Source organism: Schistocerca cancellata, chromosome 12 (assembly GCF_023864275.1).
Source record: "Schistocerca cancellata isolate TAMUIC-IGC-003103 chromosome 12, iqSchCanc2.1, whole genome shotgun sequence".
In the NCBI taxonomy this organism is placed as follows: domain Eukaryota; kingdom Metazoa; phylum Arthropoda; class Insecta; order Orthoptera; family Acrididae; genus Schistocerca; species Schistocerca cancellata.
In genome coordinates this window covers 117501681-117525253 of record NC_064637.1, presented here as the reverse complement: position 1 = coordinate 117525253, position 23573 = coordinate 117501681, and the positions used below count along the sequence as shown (strand labels likewise).

The 23573-nt window shown below is 37.3% G+C and overlaps 1 protein-coding gene across 2 annotated transcripts in view; it reads left to right on the top strand.

Annotated features, from left to right (window-relative positions):
• The window catches only part of LOC126109413 (angiotensin-converting enzyme-like), a 312642-nt gene that overhangs the window by 270909 nt on the left and 18160 nt on the right, over positions 1 to 23573 (top strand). Inside the window, exons 5-9 of one of the 2 annotated variants that reach the window (XM_049914447.1) lie at positions 452 to 595; positions 2643 to 2834; positions 8299 to 8396; positions 8627 to 8796; positions 18075 to 18199. In XM_049914447.1, coding sequence (XP_049770404.1) covers positions 452 to 595; positions 2643 to 2834; positions 8299 to 8396; positions 8627 to 8796; positions 18075 to 18199 — 729 coding nt within the window. The remainder of the gene's footprint in view (positions 1 to 451; positions 596 to 2642; positions 2835 to 8298; positions 8397 to 8626; positions 8797 to 18074; positions 18200 to 23573) is intronic. The other variant, XM_049914448.1, reaches the window with a different exon arrangement.

The window sequence follows — 23573 nt, the reverse complement described above, 5'->3', positions numbered from 1 at the left end:
AATTTTTGTGTGTATGTTTGTGTTTGTTTGTGTGTCTATCGACCTGCCAGCGCTTTTGTTTGGTATATATATATATATATATATATATATATATATATATATATATATATATATATATATATTAATGTTATTATAAAAGTGATTTAGATTTGACAGATCCACATTTATGTATCAAATATGCACTGTTCTGCCACTCAAAAATTATAAATGATCAGATTTACACACCATGTATCAAATCACAAAGTCTAATATCCTGATACCAGCTCATGAAAATAACAAATGATATGAGTGATATGCTGCATCTTGAAACACTGTAGTGAACATACTGATAACATTATATTGTACGTATATGCATTGTAGGACTTTGCCTTGCTCCTTTATACAGTTTGTTAGTTTATGATCAAAGTCATCACGGTAATCATACTGATAGGTGCTTGTTTTGTGCCTGCAGAGCTGACAGAGAGACTGGCAGAGAGCCGAGACCCTAAGGAGATGTCTCACATATGGGTGGAGTGGAGGCATGCTTCGGGAGAGAAGGTCCGCTCACAGTTTGAGCATTATGTCGCTCTCAGCAATGAAGCTGCTGTCCTGAACAGTAAGTACCTACACGAAGATGACAGTGGTTTAAGTGCCATACTAAGGGTCTAAAGTCGCAAGGTTTAATCTCTGGTCACTCCCAGGATTTTTATCTGTGTTTTGGATGCTACATTAAACTATAGGCCATGCTATAACCATTTGCATAACTCGTTTGTGAGGTTGAAGGAAGACAAGGGCACACCACTTTCAATAGCCCCATGCCTAGTAGAGTGCTATCATGTTCAAACCACAGTATAGGTTGATGACAACTTTACCTCTACTATTAGTCAAGTTCAGCTATATAGCCTTTTTATGTGGAAAAAGTCAATGAATATATATATGTCTGTGGCATCCCAATGACAGTTTATCAGATAATCAAAAAATGTCTAGAGATGAGCTCTGTAAAACTGAAAACAGTGTATGATCTCACTCATTACTAACCAACTGTTAATGCCAGTGTATGGGAAAAGATATATCTTAAAGATACCATCTGTGACAACAGAGACATTTGCCAACTCATTTACAAATTGTGTGCTACATCGCACAGTGTGATGACTGGTTGTTGTTTGGGTGTCACATGACATTAATTTATGGCCTTGTACCAATGAAGGTGACGTTGCACATGTCTTCAACTTAATATGTCATCATTACGCTAAGCAGCACTCTCTTATTCCGTATTTTGTTGATATTCCAATCTGGAGTTTTGATTGTTCAAAACTGGGTTATAGTGGTTTAAGTAAGCCACAGTAGAAATAATGTCATCTTTCAAGAAGTTTCAAAGAACTATAGAACAAAGTTTCAAAAGGTCACTTCTCTTCTGCTTGCAATGGACATTCTGCACCAGGTACAAAAAACGTGAAGACCTCAGTTGCAGGTTTAAATAAATTGCTTTCTGCGAAGCTGAGGTGCACTCCAGTAATGTAAAAGTTCAGCTTCCAGCATTCCCGTGGTATTAATTGGTTCACAGGCTACTTTCCTGTTGGGACATTCTGGGTCAGTGCAGCATTCTGTTCTTTCTTTCCCTTTTCAAATGGGATAAAAGAATTTTTGTTGGCTAGTTCACCAGAATAATGAAATTTTATGCCATCTTTCAAATGTTGTGTATGAAAAAATTTATGCAGGAGGTACACTGTTTTAACATCTTCAACTTTTCGACTGGCCCAAAAAGTAAAAATTATCAATATACCATAACTTTCAACTGTGTCCATTCATGTGTTAGTATCATACACAGTAAGATGTTTTAAGCATCATATCCAGATAATTTACTGCCCCTATTTGATCTCAAAGTGTTCTAAACCAGGTTCTAACACAACAATCATATATCACCTCATCCATAATCTCAAATGCTGTTCAGTATTTACCATAGCAGGAATTTAGAGCATCTCAGTTTCCCTACAATAGATAACCAAACAGCAATTCTTCATGACTATTGTGTTTAGTAGCTGATGTACTTGTAATACAATTAATTTGAAGTGGCTTTATTATTGATCATAGCAAGGTCCCTTAATAAAATTTGCTGCTTTTTTTCTACATGAACATTGCTGCAGTCCTGTGCTGAAGTGATACACAGAACAAGTGAACAAACACCATATTGAACTGAAATTAAAATGTAGCATTTTACAATTTTAAATATAAAAATTCACAAGTAACTGTGTATAGTTGATGATCGTATTTCTTGCAGAAAACACACACACACACACACACACACACACACACACACACACACACACACATCCCATGTCCAGTTTTATTATAATTCTCTTCTTTAGTTTTAAGGAATCAAATGAAGAATACATTTGGTGACACCAATTCTGGTGGACCAACTGGCTAACTTCAATGCTAATTAAACCATAAATGATGCAATGTATCAATTTTTTTTCTTGTCAGTTTTTTGTCAGTTTCAGGCATAGAGGGAGATGGGGGGCTGGGGAAGAGAGGGAGAGGGGGAGGGGGATGGAGAGAGAGAGAGAGAGAGAGAGAGAGAGAGAGAGAGAGAGAGAGAGAGAGAGAGACTGCACTTTTTAGAGATGTATGTGTGACTTTGACCTTCAACGTCGATTTTCCAGACTTCACGGATGCATCGGCATACTGGCTGAAGGACTACGAGGCAGAAGACTTCCAAGACCAAGTGAAGGCCCTCTGGGATCAGGTGAAGCCACTTTACCAGCAACTGCACGCCTACGTCCGCCGCAGGCTGAATGAGAAATATGGAGATGATGTCGTCAACCGCCGTGGGCCAATCCCAGCCCACTTATTAGGTAATGTATGTTGTTTCTGTATACTTTGACATGTGTCAAGTGCATCACAATGGGATAATCTCAAAAATATTTCGTTCATTCAAATATGATAGTTGTATTGTATTGTATGGAACTGGGAACCTAGAAACGATGGAGAGGCTTCGTCCCCGCCGTAGCCCTCAGTGGTTCACAGCCCCACAATAGGCTACAGTAGTCCACTCACCCCACCGCCGCCCCACACCGAACCTAGGGTTATTGTGCAGTTTGTGCTTAGTTTTATGTATGTAATTGATTTTCTAATTTATTTTGACTATTCCTGGTTAGTACTTTCATCATAGGGTGAAATCAGAAATTGTTTCGTAACTTAAATTCTATTGTTGACTTATAAACATTTGGAGGATGAATTAATCTTACAGTATCTATTTGGATTGCTTCGAAAACATGTTAGCAAAGCCAGCCTTTAATTAATACCAAAGTAATTAACCATTTTGTCAAAAGTATTGTTTGTATAATGATTTATGTTAATTTCATTATTCAAACAAATAATTCGGCTTAACCCTTGTAGTAGAAGACAATGTTAAAAAGAACCAATTTTTGATGTATTCAATTAATTTAATGATTTAACTTTTAATTGTAAATTCTGTAAATTAAATTTCGAACTATGTGTTGTTTCAGCACCTATTATTGTGAGGATATATAAGGGCCCAATTTTTGCTCCCGAGACATTCAGTCCACGGTTGAGTTTCAGACGAGGAACCTGTATTGGTTAGATCAAGAACAATGCATCCGTGAAATAAATGTAACACAATTAGGCCATTTGTTAAAACAATAACAGTGCCTGTTCCATACGTACCTGATTATCCTGAAAAAACTGTGAATTATGTGGTTATGTTTTTACTGCTCATAGATATTCAACAGTAAACTATTGTAGCAGTATCTGGATGTTTGCCTGAAAACTATTAATGAGTCTTATTGAAAGTTAAACAATAGTGCACTGGCCGTGTTAAATGTGTATATGGGGTGGTTGGGAAAAGTGAAAGTAAACAACTGTGAAATGCAAATGTGTTCTTGTCAGCTACACCATTTACAGTAGACAGTACTGCACTTCCACTCCTTAGTTTTTCAGCCAGTACGTCGACACCAAGAACAACAAATGAAGAAATAAAGAAAGCAGGGAACGTCATCACAATCTTACTTTACATGCATGATATTTTATAGGTAATGCAATGAAACACCATGTGTATTTGCATGAACTTTCATTGGATTTCCAGTGGTATTCCACTGTTTACTAATTTTAATTATTGCAACATATTTTATATTTACGATTATCAACAAGTAAATGACCAAATGTGTACAGTTTTCCTGAAAATGTACACATTTCAGATTTGTGAAATACCAAATACTACAATCAGTTTCGGTGCCCAGAACTACTTTGCAACTGTTTGCTTTGACCTGCAGACACATGTTTCAATGACAAGGGACAGCCTTGGAAAGCCCAAGTCAAATACTGATCCATAAAGGTGTGAATAACTTTATTCAGTTATGCAATGAGTTACAATATACCAGAGTATAAAGGTAATGTACAAATAAATAATTGTAGGATAGACTGATGAGAACAAATAATGTGCATGCGAATTTCTTGGAAATCACTAAATTTGCAGTTTTACTGCAAAAATTGGGGTGACTCGTGATTCTTCAACTACTGCAGATGATGAATGTCACTGTCAGCAAAAAGGTGCATTGGTGTACTGTGATAGTTTTCTTCAAGAAATGGACCTGGTTTGAAAATAACAGGCATACATTTTCAGGAAAACTATATATGTTCTGTGTTTTAGTTGTCGATAGTTATAAACATAATATTTGTAGTAATAATTACAGTTAGCAAACAGCCAAACAAAATTGGAAATTAATTAAACATTCATGCAAATACATGTTTTTTATTATATTATCTTTCAAATGTCCTACATATGAAATAATATGATCAATATTGGAAGGAAAAAAAAAACCCTTGAACAGAACCAGCGATTATGGACCTTGAATACTAACCACTTGACTGCAACCATATCGACTCACTGTTGCAAAGCACCAGTACATGAATGCTTAGAGCTTAACTTGTAATTTGCTTGAACTTGTCTAGGTAGTATGCCTTGCTACTTGTGCATCATGTTGTCCTAATAGACTTCTAAAAGTGTACGGAGTTTGAAATAAATCCGTGATCCATATGTCATGGCCTCACCGTGTTCGTGTTGGTTCTACGAACTATGCAAGTATGATTTCATGGGACAGTTGGTGTCTATCTTAAATCATCTGCTAGTTCTTGTTTTTCATTGTGCCCATGATGCTGTTCCATGAGGCAAACAAAGCTGTGATCATTTGTGGCTGACCTGTACATTTAGTATCCCTTATCAGTCCTATATGGTATGGATCCCACTCATTTGAGGAATATTCTAGGATGGGCTGTACAGAAGTTTTAGAAGTAGTCACATTTGTAGACTAATTGCATTATGAAAGTGAACCAAAGTCTGCCACTTGCTTTACCTATGACTGACCATTTGAGGAATCTGAACATTTGGTGCAAGAAAGGTATCTGCTCAGCATGGCGGGGGGAGGGGGGGGGGGGATATGTGCAGGGGAGGCTGAGTAAGGCCAAAAAGCAATCTGTGTGCATATTCAGTGTTGATTTTCACACCTAATTTTCGTTCAGTTTTGATAAGAGATGATGCTGTAACCACTATGTTGGTTGGTTAGTGTGGGGGAGGGGACCAAACAATGAAGTCATCGGTCCCAAACCACTATGTCTCTTACTCCACAAGAACTGTATGTGTCTATAAGATGTGGAATCAGGACTAAAGACTTCTTAATCACTACAGAGTTCTTGTGCACAGTTGTTTGTGATGTTACAAAATTGTAAGTTTAGATTATTCTGGCACTACTTTGCTGAGCATGATTGGAAAGACTTTGTTTTTGATAACTAGTACATAAGTTTAGTGGGTAATGATGCTGTTTACAATAAAGTATTTTTAGTACTTGTTACAAACAGTAGTTGCTGCACTTAACTTTTAGTACCCATTGAGAAAATGTTTGTATATGAATAAAAATCTTTTCTTAATATTTCCTGTCTTTGTTTCTTAATTTGTAAATCTTCTGTTAGCTACTGGTACTAATTGAATTTAATGATGTGAGGATGTAATTTCACATCATAAACTTAAAAAATGACATCAATAATCATATTCATATTGTAAAAGTAAATGTTGATGACATTAGATACGAAAATAATCCATCTATTGAAATATTCAGTTGGTAACTGTCAGTCATTTGTGGTGTAAAACTGACCTCTTCACACATGACACATATTCAAACTCATTAACTCAATAGTAAATTTAAAAAATTTCAATTTTAGAATCTTACAACCCTCCCACAAATGAATTTCCTTGGGTAGAGGATGAAGACATTGTATTCTGAGTGTGCTGAAATTAGGATTCCTGTGTCAGAAATAGAAGATGATAGGAAGATGGGGAAACATATGGAGAAGTGTGTACAGGAAAGTGAAGAATGGAACAGAAAGTAATGAAACACTTTTAGATCTTCAGTTGCTCTTTAAATTGTGTATTTTGCATTTTCATTTTCTGTTTCTTATATTTTCCTCCTTTGTGCTTATCTTTCTTCACATCTCTAATTGCTGATAACTATAATTACCAATAATAATAATAATTATTATTATTATTTCTTTCTTTTCTCAGACGTTATGTCTGGTCAAAAATGGAAAGTGACGCAGATCTTGATCAAGCGTGACTTCCTTTTAACTGTACGGTATATTTTATAATGCATTTAGGAACTTTCGGGTAATTGAACAGGTATCAATAATTACAGGTTTCTGTAGTTGTATATATAAGTTTGGATGTAGCTGTATTGCATTGATGTACTGGTGGATATTGTGTGGTATGACTCCTGTAGTTGATAGTATAATTGGTATTTTGTCAACTTTATCCTGATGCCACATGTCCTTGACTTCCTCAGCCAGTCGGATGTATTTTTCAATTTTTTCTCCTGTTTTCTTTTGTATATTTGTTGTATTGGGTATGGATATTTCGATTAGTTGTGTTAATTTCTTCTTTTTATTGGTGAGTATGATGTCAGGTTTGTTATGTGGTGTTGTTTTATCTGTTATAATGGTTCTGTTCCAGTATAATTTGTATTCATCATTCTCCAGTACATTTTGTGGTGCATACTTGTATGTGGAAACGTGTTGTTTTATAAGTTTATATTGTAAGGCAAGCTGTTGATGTATTATTTTTGCTACAATGTCATGTCTTCAGGAGTATTCTGTATTTGCTAGTATTGTACATCCGCTTGTGATGTGATCTACTGTTTCTATTTGTTGTTTGGAAAGTCTGTATTTATCTGTTGTGGTATTGGGATCTCTAATAATATGTTTGCTGTAATATCTGGTGTTTATTGTTTGATCCTGTATTGCAATCATGAATCCTTCCGTCTCACTTTTGCCTTTGCCTCACTATTGCCTTTTCTTAGCCATGTGTTGGATGCGTCTTGATCGATGTGTGGCTGTGTTAGATGATACGGGTGCTTGCCATGTAGTGTTTTCTTTTTCCAATTTACTTTCTTCGTATCTGTTGATGTTATGTGATCTAGAGGGTTGTAGAAGTGGTTATGAAATTGCAGTGGTGTAGCCGATGTTATATGAGTGATTGCTTTGTGTATTTTGCTAGTTTCTTCTCGTTCTAGAAAGAATTTTCTTAAATTGTCTACCTGTCCATAATGTAGGATTTTTATGTCAATAAATCCCCTTCCTCCTTCCTTTCTGATTAATGTGAATCTCTGTTGCTGACTGTATGTGATGTATTCTATATTTGTGGCATTGTGATTGTGTAAGTGTATTGAGTGCTTCTAGGTCTGTGTTACTACATTTCACTACTCCAATATTGGTATAGCATAAGTATTTATAGCTTTTGTCTTGTTTCTTGCTGTCAATTCTGTTTTCAGTATTTTTGTTAGTCTTTGTCTATATTTTTCTTTTAGTTCTTCTTTAATATTTGTATTTGGTAATTATAGATATTGGCAATATAATAATAATAATTATTATTATTATTACTATTATTTCTCTGATTGTGGTATGGGTAGTAACAAAAACTGAAACTGAAGACAAAGACAAAACTAAGAATATGAGATTCAGTGTGGAAAGATTAAGATGTAGGAGGATAAACAATACACACAGATGAAGCTGGAGGTATTGACAGTAAAGACTTGTATGAAGCTTGAAATAACAGGAACGCAGTGGCAGATTTCTTTCTCAGTAATCTAACAGAACAATAATCTCCATTTCTATCTTTTTGGGGACAGTGTGCTAAATCCTCATTGTCATTTCATTTATAGACACATGTATTTATTTTGCCCCCTTTACTTTGTTGCAGTGTTGGTCTCCACCCCATACAGCCAAAATGTACTAACCACTGATTTCCATCCACAGGTAACATGTGGGCTCAGACATGGAATAACATTTTTGACATCTCAGTTCCCTTCCCTGGAAAGCAGAACATTGATGTAACAGAAGAAATGGTTAAACAGGTAGGCTACTGCATTTTTCATAAAATTTGTTGTATTTTATTTTGTTGTACCATATATGTCAGAAAATACACATGAAATGTGGGTTATCTGCAGATTTGCTGCCATGTACGTTCACTTTCTTATTTACAAGTTTCTAAAGAATATGTATTACAAAAACAAGGAACATTTGTTTGAGTTGCATCATGCAACTTTTTGAAACTGTAAAATAATTAAAGTGATTTAAATTTTAGGGCTACACTCCTCTGAGAATGTTCAAGCTGTCAGAAGAATTCTTCGTTTCACTCAACCTTAGTGCAATGCCAGAAACATTCTGGAAGAACTCCATTCTCGAAAAGCCAGAAGGGAGGGAGTTGATATGCCATGCCTCAGCATGGGATTTCTACGATTCCAAGGATTTCAGGTGAGAAATTTACAAGGCAATGTCTTAGGTTAAGAATGTATCTGATATGTTGGCTGAACTGTGGCTAGAGGTCAGATCCCAGCTACAGTGTGGGAAAACAAATTCAAATGATAAGGGAATTGAAAATGATACGGCATTTGATTCATTGCAACATAGCTGTACTGCGGGATACCTGCTGAATTGAAAAAGACTAAATGATCATCCTCCAAGTTGTCAAATCTAAGCTGAAAAGTTTTCTTCTGGCTTACTTCTTCTATTCTGTTCAGGAGTTCCCTTTAGTACTTGAGAACTTTTCTCTGTAAGATGTTATTTATTCATGTACTCCACAGTTTTTTATGTTTTTCTAATTAGCATTCTGTAAACTGCGTACTGACTCATCCCATGACCAAGTAGCTATGGCTCAAGTGGCAGTCCCATGGGACCAGATAAATAAATATAAAACTAACCTCTAGGAATGAGTATACCCTACATGAAGTTTTCTTGTCTACCACTTTCTCCTGGGTGTCTTTCTCATCTAAAATGTCCTTTTTTCAATGTGCAATTTTACTCTCTTACTCAGAATGAGGAAACCTCTCATTTGCCATCATCATACTGATATAAAAGAACTGGATTTTCCAGACATGGAAACTTTGCATCATTTATTTTGGAGTCTACTCGTTCCAGTTGGACAGGAAGTGCGGGAAGTTCAAATAGATGGATAGAGTTGCCAGCCTTTGGTTTCTGTCAGATGTTTTTAATATATTTGAACACAAAAATATTCAAAATTTACAATGTTTGTTTGTGGTCAAATGGTACATATGGGGGAGGATGTGGAGATTCAGAAAGACAGCAGCAGAATTTAGAAAATTTTCTTCTTCCCTGCATTTCTAATCTCTGTGAAGTATATATCATCATCATCATCATCAGTAGTATATAGTGGTGGTCAGCATACACATTAAGCCCTCTCATTACACGGGAGATTTGCAGCTGCTGAGGAGTGGAGTAGCGAGTAACGCATGGCTCGACCACAGGTGCTCAAGAGTGAGACAACTCAGTCAGTTTTCTAACAGCAGGGAAACTGGCATAGTGTGAAAATGAATAATCTCTGATTAAAAACTGCATGTGTGATAAGTACATGTTTAATGAGTACAGTATTTCACCATCATAGTATTTTGATTTTTGCATTTTCTTGCTTAGAAACATCAGTGTCAGAGAATGGTCACATATTTTGTTTGTTTAGCATGTGTCTAGAAGCAAAACTCTGTGTGTTACAGTTATGCTCAGTTTACAAAATAAGTTCATAACAGTTCATTGGAAAAAATAATAGTATTTATTTCAGCTACTATTGGGAATTAAAAATAGCAATAATAAACAATTGTTCTGTCAAGTACAGCTCCATTATTATTCTCTTACCTCTTTAAAATACTAAAGGAAAATTTTCAAACCTAGAGGGCAAGAGAAAAGCACTGTGGAAAATATTATGATTATTATTTGCACAATGGTCCCAAGCTCAAACTTGGTCGACACTTCCTTCAGTAAATAAGAAATATCATTTAAAGTGTTCGAAGAAATCAAAGGAACACGTTTTCTAATTCCATTGTCAGCCTCCTTAGCTGAGTAGTCAATGCGTCCGGCTCCCATGCAGTGGGCCTGGGTTCGATTCCTGACTGAGTCAGAGATTTTCTCCTCTTGGGGACTGGTGTTTTACTTACCATCATTTCGTCATCATCGACAAGCAAGTCACCCAGTGTGGTGTCATCTGAAAAGACCTGCAACTCAGCAGCCGAATTATGCTAGCTGGGCTCTCTCTGCCATCAGTGCCATACAATCACTCTAATTCCATTCCTAAAAAATGTTTTATGTACTATGGCATGTGTTTGTGACAGAACTTTTTAGTGTATGTGGAACTGAGATAACTTAAATCAGAGAATGAGTGAAAGGGATGCATCAGTCTTGGTAACTGGATTACACTATTAGAAACTAAAAAAGGTATGAAAATAAAACTTAAACACTAATATTTCAGCTAGTTGTATACATGAGCAAGGGAATCGTCAATGAAATTTGATAACAGTGTCTGGAGTACTTCATCCATTGAATATGAAATTAAACAAATTACTAATAAAATTATAAACAACTAGTAGCTTGGAATTATCCCAGCTGTAACAATTCCAGCTTATTCCAGGTATGTCTACTAGAACATCTGCTAACATTGGTAGAAAGTGCTCCTTTGTCACTGTACCACTCTGACAATAGGCACTCAAGCATCTAAGAGTCTCACAAGAGTGAATTTTGTGGCTGTGAGAATGCCACATGGCAGCCTATGAGTGAGTTTGAAGGCTGTGATGATCTTCTCTAGTAATAGTACTGCCTTGTGGCATGCCATGATGTGGTAATTTACTATCTCTCTCTGTACTGAGGTTTCATCTTCAGTTCTGTGCAGCTATCACTTTCCTCACACATTTTCACATCCAAAAGCAAAATAGTGGGTCATTGAACAATACTGCACTTTTTACATCTTTGTAAAAACAATGTAGCACAACTTACTGAAGCAAGTATCAGATCCACAGCAACCTGTGAATCAATGTCAGTTTTGTCTAAACCGCATCCGACAGTCAGTGGCATATGACAATAGTGCCAAATTTCATTAACAGTGATATCTGCCCAAAAACATGGGTACTTGATGATCCACTCTCATAGCTAGTCGCCTCCCCCCCCCCCCCCCCCAAATCATTCATCACCCTCCCCAACAAAGCTTTATTACAGCATTAAATTGGCAGGGGAGGGGGGTGGGGGTGGGGGTCCACTTTTGAGAAATCCAACATCAGCGCCAATACCAACAGAGCAGAGTGTTCAGTATCAATATTGGCAGTCACTGCAGGCCTTATCTGCAGGTAAAAGTAGTTTTCTCCTTAGCTGATTGCATACTGACTACAATAACACAAACTGTAGTGTCTGCTATACAGTCACAAATATTTGTGAAGACCTTTCACCACCAAACTCCATTTGAATCACACAGGGCTCTTCTAAAGCACACAGAAATGTCATGGTCTTAACATCTGGTAATAATTAGTGATGTGCTTATGAATCACTGACTCTGTTGGATACCTAATAGAACACTTCTCATCGAATCACCAGTCATGATAAGAAAACCTGATAGCTTACATCTGATGTTAAACATTACATTTACTTTTTCCCTTTTCTCAGCTACTGCCCAGAATGCCCTTTTCTTGTGTTTGCCACACCTGTGTGTGTGTGTGTGTGTGTGTGTGTGTGTGTGTGTGTGTGAGAGAGAGAGAGAGAGAGAGAGAGAGAGAGAGAGAGAGATATCATGTACCGTGCAAGTAAGCAGTGGAAAGGTATACATAAATTATGTAATATAAGACATACTTGCTGTTAATACTGATACTGTTAGATGTGTTATTAATTTACATATTTTTGCAGTATATTCAGAAATATGTCAAATATATACTTTCTTAATGTAATGCTTCTGCTCTTTCATGATGTTAAAAAACATAGCACTGGCCTGATTCAAAATTTATAGTTAATTTTGCATACCGTCAGCCTAGCAGCTTTTTTTTCCTACATACAATCTCTTGCTTATTATTTAACAGTATATGAATATTAATGTTCTTCTGTCTTTACAGGATAGATGTGCTATTTATCTGTTACTGTAATAATTGAAAGCATAAAATTTGACCACATCTTAGAATTACAGCTTTATTTTTTCATCTGTTCTGGTACCTATTACCAAGCATAAAAACTGGCTAATCTCAGAAACAAGAAACTATATTAAACTTTAGTAGATGAAAAGCCAAGCAACTGCCTAAACTCTAGGGTGGAGAGCCCGCTTTTTTTTTAAGTCCAGTCCACAGAGGAAATTTGTGATAGAATTTTGCAATTGAATTGTTTTAAGACAGATATTTTAAACATTGTCAGTAAAGAAACAATGTTAATGACATGTAAATAAATGTAAACTTCTGAAGGTGGCATAGTTTATTGATGTTGTGTGTCAGGAAAGGTGTGTCATTCATACTAGTGCATTAGCTTATAAACTTTAATATCACGGACACTATAGTTTTGACCTGATGTACTATGAGCACTCCCATCATTTCACTTGATAAGGGGGCCTGCAAGCTGAAGTAAATATGTGAATTTCGCCATGAACCAAAAAGGCTGCCCATGCCTGGCATAAACTATCATCTTACTTCATCGGAAGAGAGTGGTGTCTCGACTATAAGTTAAATGAGCATGACCATTCGTGGTCTAAGATAAGTGCATACATACTTCTTACAAAACATGTTTAGTATTTTAAATAATGCATGAAGACATTTTGAAGCCTGTGGGTTTGTCTAAAGACATTACAATTGTATATGCTTATATTTTTTGAGGAGCATTTAAGGTCTAAACTATCATTGTGCATAATTTACATTAAAGATATTTTCTAATTAAAGTTGGCATTTGTATATATATTATTTAAGTTGTAAAACTGTTTGTGTATGGTGAAAATGGACAGAAACTTGCCTTTGCATAAAGTGAATTATTCAGCAGCTTTTAAAAGACAAATCTAACCTGAAACTAATTAGCGCATTATTTTGAGTATAGAAGAACTTCAAATATTAGTTAGCAAACTTGCGTTATTCTGCTCTGAAGTTGATCTAAAAGTGAAAAATTATGAAACTGAGATCACAATGAATAAATGGCCACCAGAGGGAAATAGCTGTTGAAAGTCTGCATCTGCTAAGGATCACAGAATATGTCTACCTGAGACAACTTGTAAATATGAAAGGAGACCCAAAACTGGTAATATCTTGACGTATTAAATTATGCCTGCAACTTATGGAAGATACTTTTCATTTTTGAAGTCTAAGATGTCAACTGGGCTGTAGAAAACAGTTTTTGAACAATGTTTACTGCCAGTAATAACTAACAGGTGTGAGACTTGGACATTAAATGAATTCATTGTTGGAAAGCTAATAGTAACCCAACAAGGAAAGGAAAGATCAATGTCAGGCTATGCAAAGAAAGACAGAAAAATGAAAGCAGTTGATACCAGATGAACAACGTAGGTTGGTGGCACAATCGAAAGGACGAATACCTCAAAATGTCATTGGGCTTGTCATGTCGCTCGAAGGAAAGATGGCAAGTGGTCAAGACAAGTTTAGATTGGGGCCCAATTTAGCAAAAATTGACCAAAGGGAAGATCACTGGATAGATGGGACAGAAACTTCAGAAAGACATTTAGACTGAATTGACAATGGGAAGCTCAAGATAGGCAGAAATGGAAGAACCTGCAGGGCACGTAAAGTGCCCTCCGCCAGACACCGTTGGGTGGCATGCGGAGTATAAATGTAGATGTAGATGTAGATGTAGATCCTATGTTGCTAGCAATTCAGAGAGACCACATTACCACGCGATAAAAACACACATACACATACACTCATGATATGATGCTGTGGGAATTTTGTGAGCTCTGCTTTAGCTATGAGGCAAGGTTCACTTTTATTGACAGTGTACTGAGAAGTGATGTGTCTATATGAAAAGATAACATTAAAAAAATTTGTATATCTTACTTTTGAATCCTCTTAAAGAGTGTAGAATCCATATTAGGTCAAACTGACAGCAAAATTGAGCTTATATAAAGGAGGGTGATCTACTGGACCATTAGTTCACACTCAAAGAATGACTCATTGTATCTCATGATCACCTGCCTAGAAGATTACAAGAACAGCCCTTCATGGCAGAATCTATAGATATTCTCCAGTCTCATAAGCAGTAGACTTCTGCAATCTGAATATGGGTAATTCAAAATATTTTTCTTGTCTTTAAAAAAGAAACCTCAATAAATCAAAAAAATTCTTCGTGTAGAAGTCATTGTTATAATATACTACCCACAAATATTCTGTAATTCGTGGTCACTGGCTATCTAATACATTATGTCCACATTCAACTTGTTTTGCTATTCAATTGTTCATCGGCAATGAATAACACACTGCAATACAAAAATAAGTTTTGAAAATGACTACAAAGAAGTAAAACTATTTAAGCAGGGCTAGCGTCCTAATTTAAGAAAAAAATATGACATTTGATGGTTTAACACATTTTAGTGATTATGTGGAAAGCAGTAGGAGAAGAAGATGAAGTAGAGCCAATTCCATCTGTGACACCAAAAAAGCCTAAGTCGTCACAGGAGACATTTCGCATATATATTTTTAAAATGGAAGTGGACGATAATGTATTTTTGGCATCCAACACAACAGAAAGTGTGTTTGCCCAAGCACATTGTAGGTCACTGAAACAGAAAACATCATTGATTTATTTTTAAGTTTTTTTGTACTGGGTACTCTTACATCGACTACGGGTGTTTCTTGAATCCCCCATGATCAGTCATACTTTCATTACATGGCACTCTCAGTTATATGAACTTTTTCTGAGGACTCTCGAATTTTGAATTACTCAGAGTCTGCTCTATGCCGTTGCCACACACACCGTGAAAGTACAGTTAAACAAACAACAGCGCACGCAGAGGCATATAAACAGCCATTCTTTCCCGCCACTATTTGCAAATGGGATCGAAAGATATCTTAGCATTCAGCACCATAAAAAGTACTCCATGCCTCAAACTTTATAGTAGAGAATTGTGCATTGAAATAACAAAATGTTAATACTTAAGCATGGCCCTGAAAATGTATATGCTGAAGATGCTTCAGTGCCTAAGCCATAAGGTTTCCTCTAGGAGTAATAACATAGTGTTCTTCCTTCATTAGCTCTTGTAATACCATTTTCTGGTTTTCTTTTTACTCATTTCGTTTAGTTCATCTTTTCTAGTATACAGTACTGGAAGTAACTAAGAAGGTGACGCCGTAAGTGTTGCACATGTAAGTAGTATGACATTGAAGCGGAAAAAAGCAGCTAGAGAGCATGTTATGTAATTTCTCAGTATCAACACTAGCTTAAAAATATTCACATAAGGCAGCAACATTCTCTTCGGCAACCAATGGAGGAGGTTGACATGGATGGAGAGCTTCATTGAGGCTGGAGCTACCCATACAGGATACTCTGAACCATCTGAATGCGGTAGGGTTAAGTGTTCCACCTTCTCCGTAAGCTGTGGGCATTGCATTGAGGTACAGTCACCTGTCCAGAAAAGTGTATCACAAAACTAGTTAGCACTTTTATTTCCTGCACTACAGCATGGCTTGATACTAATAACACACACCTGAATCTAGCAGGTGCAGCTGAACATTTTGACTACATTTCGTGCTTGGATGACTGTATACCTGCATAAAAGTAGGGTATGACATCCTGAATATTCACACTGTGTTCATTAATCCTTCACATGTTTGCAAAGCGGGGACTATTTTACACCTTCTGTGATAAAATATGCCAGAAGGCTGATATCTTTAACCAACCAAAAATCCAGAACATCTTAATACTGGGTGGTTATAATTAAAGTGCAGGTACAGTGTGTCTGTAACTATCATGGCAGCAAAACTTGGTAGATATGCTAATGTGTTAATGGAGAACCGATTTACACTGGAAAAAACTTAGTTCCAATTTTGGCCACCAGGTGCGAATCTGGCACTGCGAATGCAAGAATGATATACAGACGTATTTCAGTATGTAACAGATAAACAACAGGTGTGGGTAGAAAAGGACAAACAAGTGTGAAAGGCATACTGTGGATTTTATTATTAACTACCACTTACACAATTTGTTCAACATGTGCACTAGAGACATTGACGAGATACTGTACAGTACCAGATTTGTATCTGGTGGCCATAATTGGAACTAATTTTTTCAGTGTAAATCGGTTCTACATTAGCACATCTACCAAGTTTCAGTCTTATGATAATTGCAGCCTGCACTGGACCTGTATGAGTATCTGTACTTTAATTATAACCACCCAATATGTTAGTGCATAGAAAAATATCCAAGGAAGGGTTTTAGTACTACTAAATGGTGGACATATAATTAATATGTAGCAAAATGGGATAGGAACCCGTTAGTTCTGAAATGAATTAAAAATCTGAATGTAAAGTTAATAAAATTTTTCCTATTTTCTGTGTCTGTCACAGCGTCTTCAATTGCTCCCAAAGTATTCCCATACATTTAAACATTAGTATTTTCTCCTATAACTCCAAAAATAGCAAAACTTTGCTCCTGAAAGCTTAAAATTCTACCACCTTGTTAGAATATTTGAAGAACAAATAAGCACTTTTTATGTAACTACCCTCCATAGTTTCAGCTTTGGCTACTTGTATATCATATTGTAATTGATTCCATTCCACCATTTAATTATTACTTAATTTTGTATGCATCACATACATAATAAATTAATGGATATAATAGAGGGAAACATTCCACGTGGGAAAAATATATCTAAAAACAAAGATGATGTGACTTACCAAACGAAAGTGCTGGCAGGTCAATAGACACACAAACAAACACAAACATACACGCAAAATTCAAGCTTTCGAGGGAAGGAGAGGGAAAGACGAAAGGATGTGGGTTTTAAGGGAGAGGGTAAGGAGTCATTCCAATCCCGGGAGCGGAAAGACTTACCTTAGGGGGAAGAAAGGACAGCTATACACTCGCACACACACACATATCCATCAGCACATACACAGACACAAGCAGACATTTGCTTGTGTCTATGTATGTGCGGATGGATATGTGTGTGTGTGCGAGTGTATAGCTGTCCTTTCTTCCCCCTAAGGTAAGTCTTTCCGCTCCCGGGATTGGAATGACTCCTTACCCTCTCCCTTAAAACCCACATCCTTTCGTCTTTCCCTCTCCTTCCCTCTTTCCTGATGAAGCAACCGTTTGTTGTGAAAGCTTGAATTTTGTGTGTATGTTTGTGTTTGTTTGTGTGTCTATCGACCTGCCAGCACTTTCGTTTGGTAAGTCACATCATCTTTGTTTTTAGATATAATAAATTAATGGCTTTTAAATTAAATTTGTTTCATGGGATAAATTGGTTATTCACAATTTTGGGAGTCAACAACCTGAAAATGTGATACTGAATCACAAGTATTAAGCTTTTTATGTGTCATTTTAACTGATTTTTAATGCAAGGTACATACCCCATACTATTAGCTACTGGAGTTAAATATTTCACAGATCTAGAAAACTAGAATAACCCTTCTTTACTAACTGTATGGACTGCTCTCCAAGGAACCTGAGTTGGCAGTCCTGTTTTCAACATTTTTGCTTTCAGTCTGGGTCACTCACTGAGCTAACTGTTGATTGTTTACTAACATGCAATGCACTTTGTTCTTTGCCCCAAATGACCTCTGCAGGATCAAACAGTGCACTGCAGTCAACATGGAAGACCTGTTCACAGCGCATCACGAGATGGGCCACATCCAGTATTTCTTGCAGTACAAGGACCAGCCATTCATCTACAAGGAAGGTGCCAACCCAGGTAAACAGAGCCACCGTCCTGTAGCTCTGCGAAACTGTTGCTTCTTTAGTTGGGAACTTCCTGTGAAAACACATCCTCTCTGTCTCTGCAACCATTCAGTAGCAACTTACATATTAGTTTAGAAAGCTTTGTGGGAATCAACAAAGTTGTAAAAAATGTGTTCATATCCAGGTAAGTTAAGTGCTCTTGTTTGATCTCTTTAAGGAGCAGAGTTGTATATCAGTGGTGTGATAGAAGTTGTACCACATAGGTCACCCTTTAATTATTTTCTTCTTCTTGTTGTTTTGCTTCTTTCTGTTTTTCTCTCAATAGTTCATATAACTGATTCTTGCTGCAGCTTTGGAGTTCACAAAACTTCTGTTGCCACAGTACAGGTGTGTACACCCTTCAGTGCCTGGTTTACACCTGTCTCACCTTTTTGAGGAACAACTCTTTTGTTTAGATTATCTGTACAGAATGAATCCATAGAACACACGGTGAACCACAATAACACCACATCCCTAAGTTTTCCTTTCCTGGAATATGTTATTAAATAGGCTTTCCAGATTGCTAAATTGATAGTTTAATTAACTAAAATGTTGGCTATAACCTCATTAAAATGTGGGATCTGGGCTGGTTGTGACAAGATCATGTTGATTACAGAGGATGGTGCAGCAATAGATGTGAGATGTTCTCTGCAATACACAATCGGATTTGCTTAGTTACCACTTCTCAAGGGACTATGTAGCTGTCAGAGTGTAGGTGACAAAAACTATTACTTAGTGCCAGAATTTGTATATTTTGCTATAAGAATTATAACTCTGTTGGTTCTTTTTTCCTTCTTCTTCTCAGTCACATATCACTTTTTCCTCCTGTGGCAATGATTTCTATACTGTTGGGGGAAAAAAATAGTACACCGTTTACGATTGCAGCACTGCATATGGAGCATTACATTTACAGATCAATACCATAAGCGGTTCTGAAGTAGCAGATATCAACCCATGCTGCAACACCCGTATTAGTACTCGTTGTAGCCTCCAAGGGCAATGATTTCTATAATGTTGGGGAAAAAAAATAGTACACCGTTTACGATTGCAGCACTGCATATGGAGCATTACATTTACAGATCAATACCATAAGCGGTTCTGAAGTAGCAGATATCAACCCATGCTGCAACACCCGTATTAGTACTCGTTGTAGCCTCCAAGGGCAGTAATGAAGGTGCTGCCTCTGGCATCCAGTCGATTGTCAAGATGGCAAATACTGTCATGGGATACATTACACCATCATTCCTTGATCTGTTTACATAATTCTGTAAGAGTTGTTGATTGATGAGTCGCATGAGTCACTTGTCATTCCATCATACCCCACCTGTGCTCGATTGGAGAAAAATCTGGAGATCATGCTGGCAGGGAAGTTGTTTCATGTCTTGCAATGCATGTTGAGTTTCATCGGCCGTGTGTGGGTGAGCATTATCCTGTTGGAACAACACATCACCTTCCTGTTGCAAGAATGGCAAAAGAAGGGGTCTGAAACATTCTACACATACCGAGTGCTGGTTACCGTCCCCCAGAAACACCAAACGTGACGAAAGTTGTCTCTTATCCCACTCCATACCATAAGGTCTGGGATAGTGCCAGTGTATCTTGGACGAATGCGCTCTACAAGACAGTCCTCACCAGGTCCACACTGTATGCCCAAACAACCGTCACTTGTGTGCAGACAGAATCTGCTTTCATCGCTGAAGACCATGGTGCAGCATTCCATCTTCCAAGTTAGATCCTCTGATGGCACCAGGTGAGACATGCACATTGATGGTGTGGAGTGAGTGGAAGACAAACTTACAGGCATGTGTACCCATAGTCCCACTTCTAATAACGGGTTCACAACAGTTCATGTTGACATGTCTGGGCTCACAAAACGCCTTATCTGTGTTGTCGTATCTGTAGGATCTGCCACTGCTGCCCTTACAATACAATGATTCTGGCAGGTGTGTGTGCTGCGTGGACATCCAGAACCTCGTCTATGGGTGTGAGAATGTTCACATGACCATTGATACCAGCATTGTAGCATAACTGACACAGCATGTCCAACTTGTGTGGCAATTCTCCACAAGGACCATCCTGCCACTAGGAAAGACACAATTTGACCCATTTTAAACTCACTTAGCTGGGTTTAGGAAGCATGGGTGCATCTGCATGGTGTGTTTGACTGCTTGCTTCACGTGTTTGCACCATGCTGAGCCCTTTGGCTGTGGACATTCCCTATTAAAGGGTAAACACATATGATGCTCTGGTAGCTGCCACTACTCTGTCTGTTGACAAACAATGCTGAAACCATGATTAGGACATCTACTATCCCCCAGGTGGCATATGCCATCATCAGATCAAAATCGATATCATCTTTCCAGGTGTACTAATCAGTGATTCATAATCCAAATTAAACTGTAGATCGCCCTATAACTGACTGGCATGGTCAGTTCAAATGTCAAACAAACAAAGGGACAACCATAGCTTCTCCAATAGGTCCACTCATGATAAATAACTGCAGTGTTCAAATCAACTATCAGATTGTGGGCAGCTCTGTCTTTAAAAGCTGTATGTAAGTAAAAATACACAAGAAATTGTAAATGCTGAAAAATATTAAAACATTTAGTGAAAAAGAGAAAAGGGAGAGAAAATAGAAGAACAGGAAAGAATTTGTGAATAGTTGCGGTATTAAATGAGAACAAAGGAGAAACTAACTTATAAGTCAGAATTCATAGCCATCTTTATACTGGTTTAAACACTGCACATTTTTAAGAAGATCCTTCCCACAGGCCTGTAAAGAGCCATCAGCCAGAAATATTCCTCCAGAAAGAGGTATTACTGCACTTAACATGCAGTGAAGCTACAATGCTTGCAAAGGCAATAAAATTATGAAGATGGTCCAAGAAAAGATTCAGTGAGCAGGGTAGAGTACCTCACACTCTGTCAAAGCAAGTGGGTGTTTAAGAAAAATGACATCAGGTTCTCAGGCTTACAAGGGTCTCAGTTTGACAGTGCATCAACAATGAGACTATGCCCTGGCATTCTGGTTTATGTTTTTTGTGGCTCCTCCAAATCGCTTTTGATGACTGCTAGGATGGCTTCTCTAACATGGCCCCATCTGATGTCTTCACTGTCTGTGTTCACTGATCAGATATCTTGTCTCACGGTTTCATTCTTGGCAGCATGTTATATTTTAACTACGATCCTCTTTCTGTTGAAGAAAAAAGGAAAATGGGATGTTTATTCAACCCTCATATCTGCAAAAATCACAGGAAATGTAATGTTTTCCTTTACAAAATTTTAAAGTTGTATGTGCTAGTGAAAGGATAATACTTCTGCCTCTTATACACAGATGTTTGGCTGATGTTGGCCTATCAAGAATTGTAGCATTATTGCCACTCCATAAGTCTGACATTTTGATGTTGTCACTCCACAAGTCAGATGTCAGATGCCACTCCACAGTCCAATTGTGATTGTAGGATACATTCATTTCAAAACTGTGTTTCACTTGTGAATCAACTGCACAAAAATTGGCTGGCTGTCTCAGTTTGTACACAGATGCAAGACATTTTGTTCACACTTCTTTTGTCAAAACATCTGAATTTTGGAGTGGCAACGTCAAAATGTCAGACTTATGGAGTGGCAATAATGCTACAAATCTTGATAGGCCAATATCAGCCAAGCATCTGTGTATAAGAGGCAGAACTGGTATCCTTTCATTAGTGCATACAACTTCAGACTGAGTACACATAACATATTTGCCATTATTTTGATGATGTACAAAACACAACTTTACTGTCATAAAAATAAATACACTACCCGTCCCACTCATGAACAATAATAGTGCACTAGCCAGAATTTGCAAAAAGCGTGTTTTCTGTTTAGAATGTGACAGACATTGTTAACCAACGTCGCTCATCTTCAGTTTCACCTGCTGTGATGAATGGCACCTTGCTGTAGAAAAATGTAAGTTAATGCGGATGAGTATGAAACACAATCCTATACCATTCAAATACAGCATTAGAAGTTTTCGGCTTGACACAGTCAAGTTGATTAAATATCTAGCTGTAATGTTGCAAAACAATATGAAATGGAATGAGCACTTCAGGTTGGTAGTAGAAAAAGCGAATGCTCAACTTCATTTTATTACGAGAATTCTGGGAAAGTGTTGCACATCCGTAAAGGAAACAGCATATAGAACACTAGTGTGACCCATTCTTGAGTACTGCTCTAGTGTATGTGATCCCCCACCTGGTCAGATTAAAGGAAGACATTGAAGCAATTCAGAGACACACTGCTATATTTGTTACTAGTACGTTCAGTCAGCAAGCAAGTATTATGGAGATACTTTGTGAACTCAAATGGGCACCCCTGGAGGCAAGACAATGCTCATTTTGCAAGGCACTATTGCAGAAATGCAGAGAAACAGCATTTGAGGTTGACGGCAGAACGATTGTGCTGTCACCAATATACATTTAGTGTAAGGACTATGAAGATAAGGTGTGAGAAATTAGGGCTCGTGCTGAGACTTTGTCATTTTTCCCTCACTCTATTTGCAAGTAGAACAGGAAAAGAAATGACTAGTAGTGGTACGACGAGGTACCCTCTTTCATGCGATGTACAGTGGTTTACAGAATACTAATGGACATGAAGGTGTAGAAATTCCTTATACTCCATACACCACAGCAGACTTTGCCACAGCTGGAAGCAAAAGTAATGTCAACAGCAAGCAAAAATGGAAATTCCTTTTGGCTAGTTAACTTCTGCATCTTGAATAGCTTTTTCCTACTTGATTTTTTCTGCACCAAGCTTCAGAGGCAGGTCTTTATTAACAATGAAGCATTCTTTACACACATACAGAATTGTTCCTTCATACAAGAAGACTTTTGTCAGTCAGTGAAGACAACCACTTCTTAGCATCTACAAATTATGATAAAACAGGTGCAGCTGGACCTGTATAAAGTATGAGGGCCATTTTTCTTTTTCAACCTCCGATAGGCTATAAATAAAACACAAGTTCATAGAAAACAATTATTTTAATACCAAAAGTTTTGTACACTTATTGTTACTTTTCAACATAATCACCGAAAAGATTGAGACATTTATCATAATGCCACCACATCTCCTCCTCTCGCTGGCCAAATACAGACAATGAAAATTTCATCCATCACCAGAATTCAAATCAACTTACCTCCAAGTCGAGTGCCCCTGTGCAGCTGTGTGTTAGCGACCTCAGCTGTGGAGACAGGTATTATTGTTGCCAGCAAGACGATTTTGATTAGAATGACATACAGTGCTGCAGTAAATTGTTGCTGTTGAACTAAATGTTCTGCAGAATGGTTTGACGCAGCTCTCCATGCTAGGCT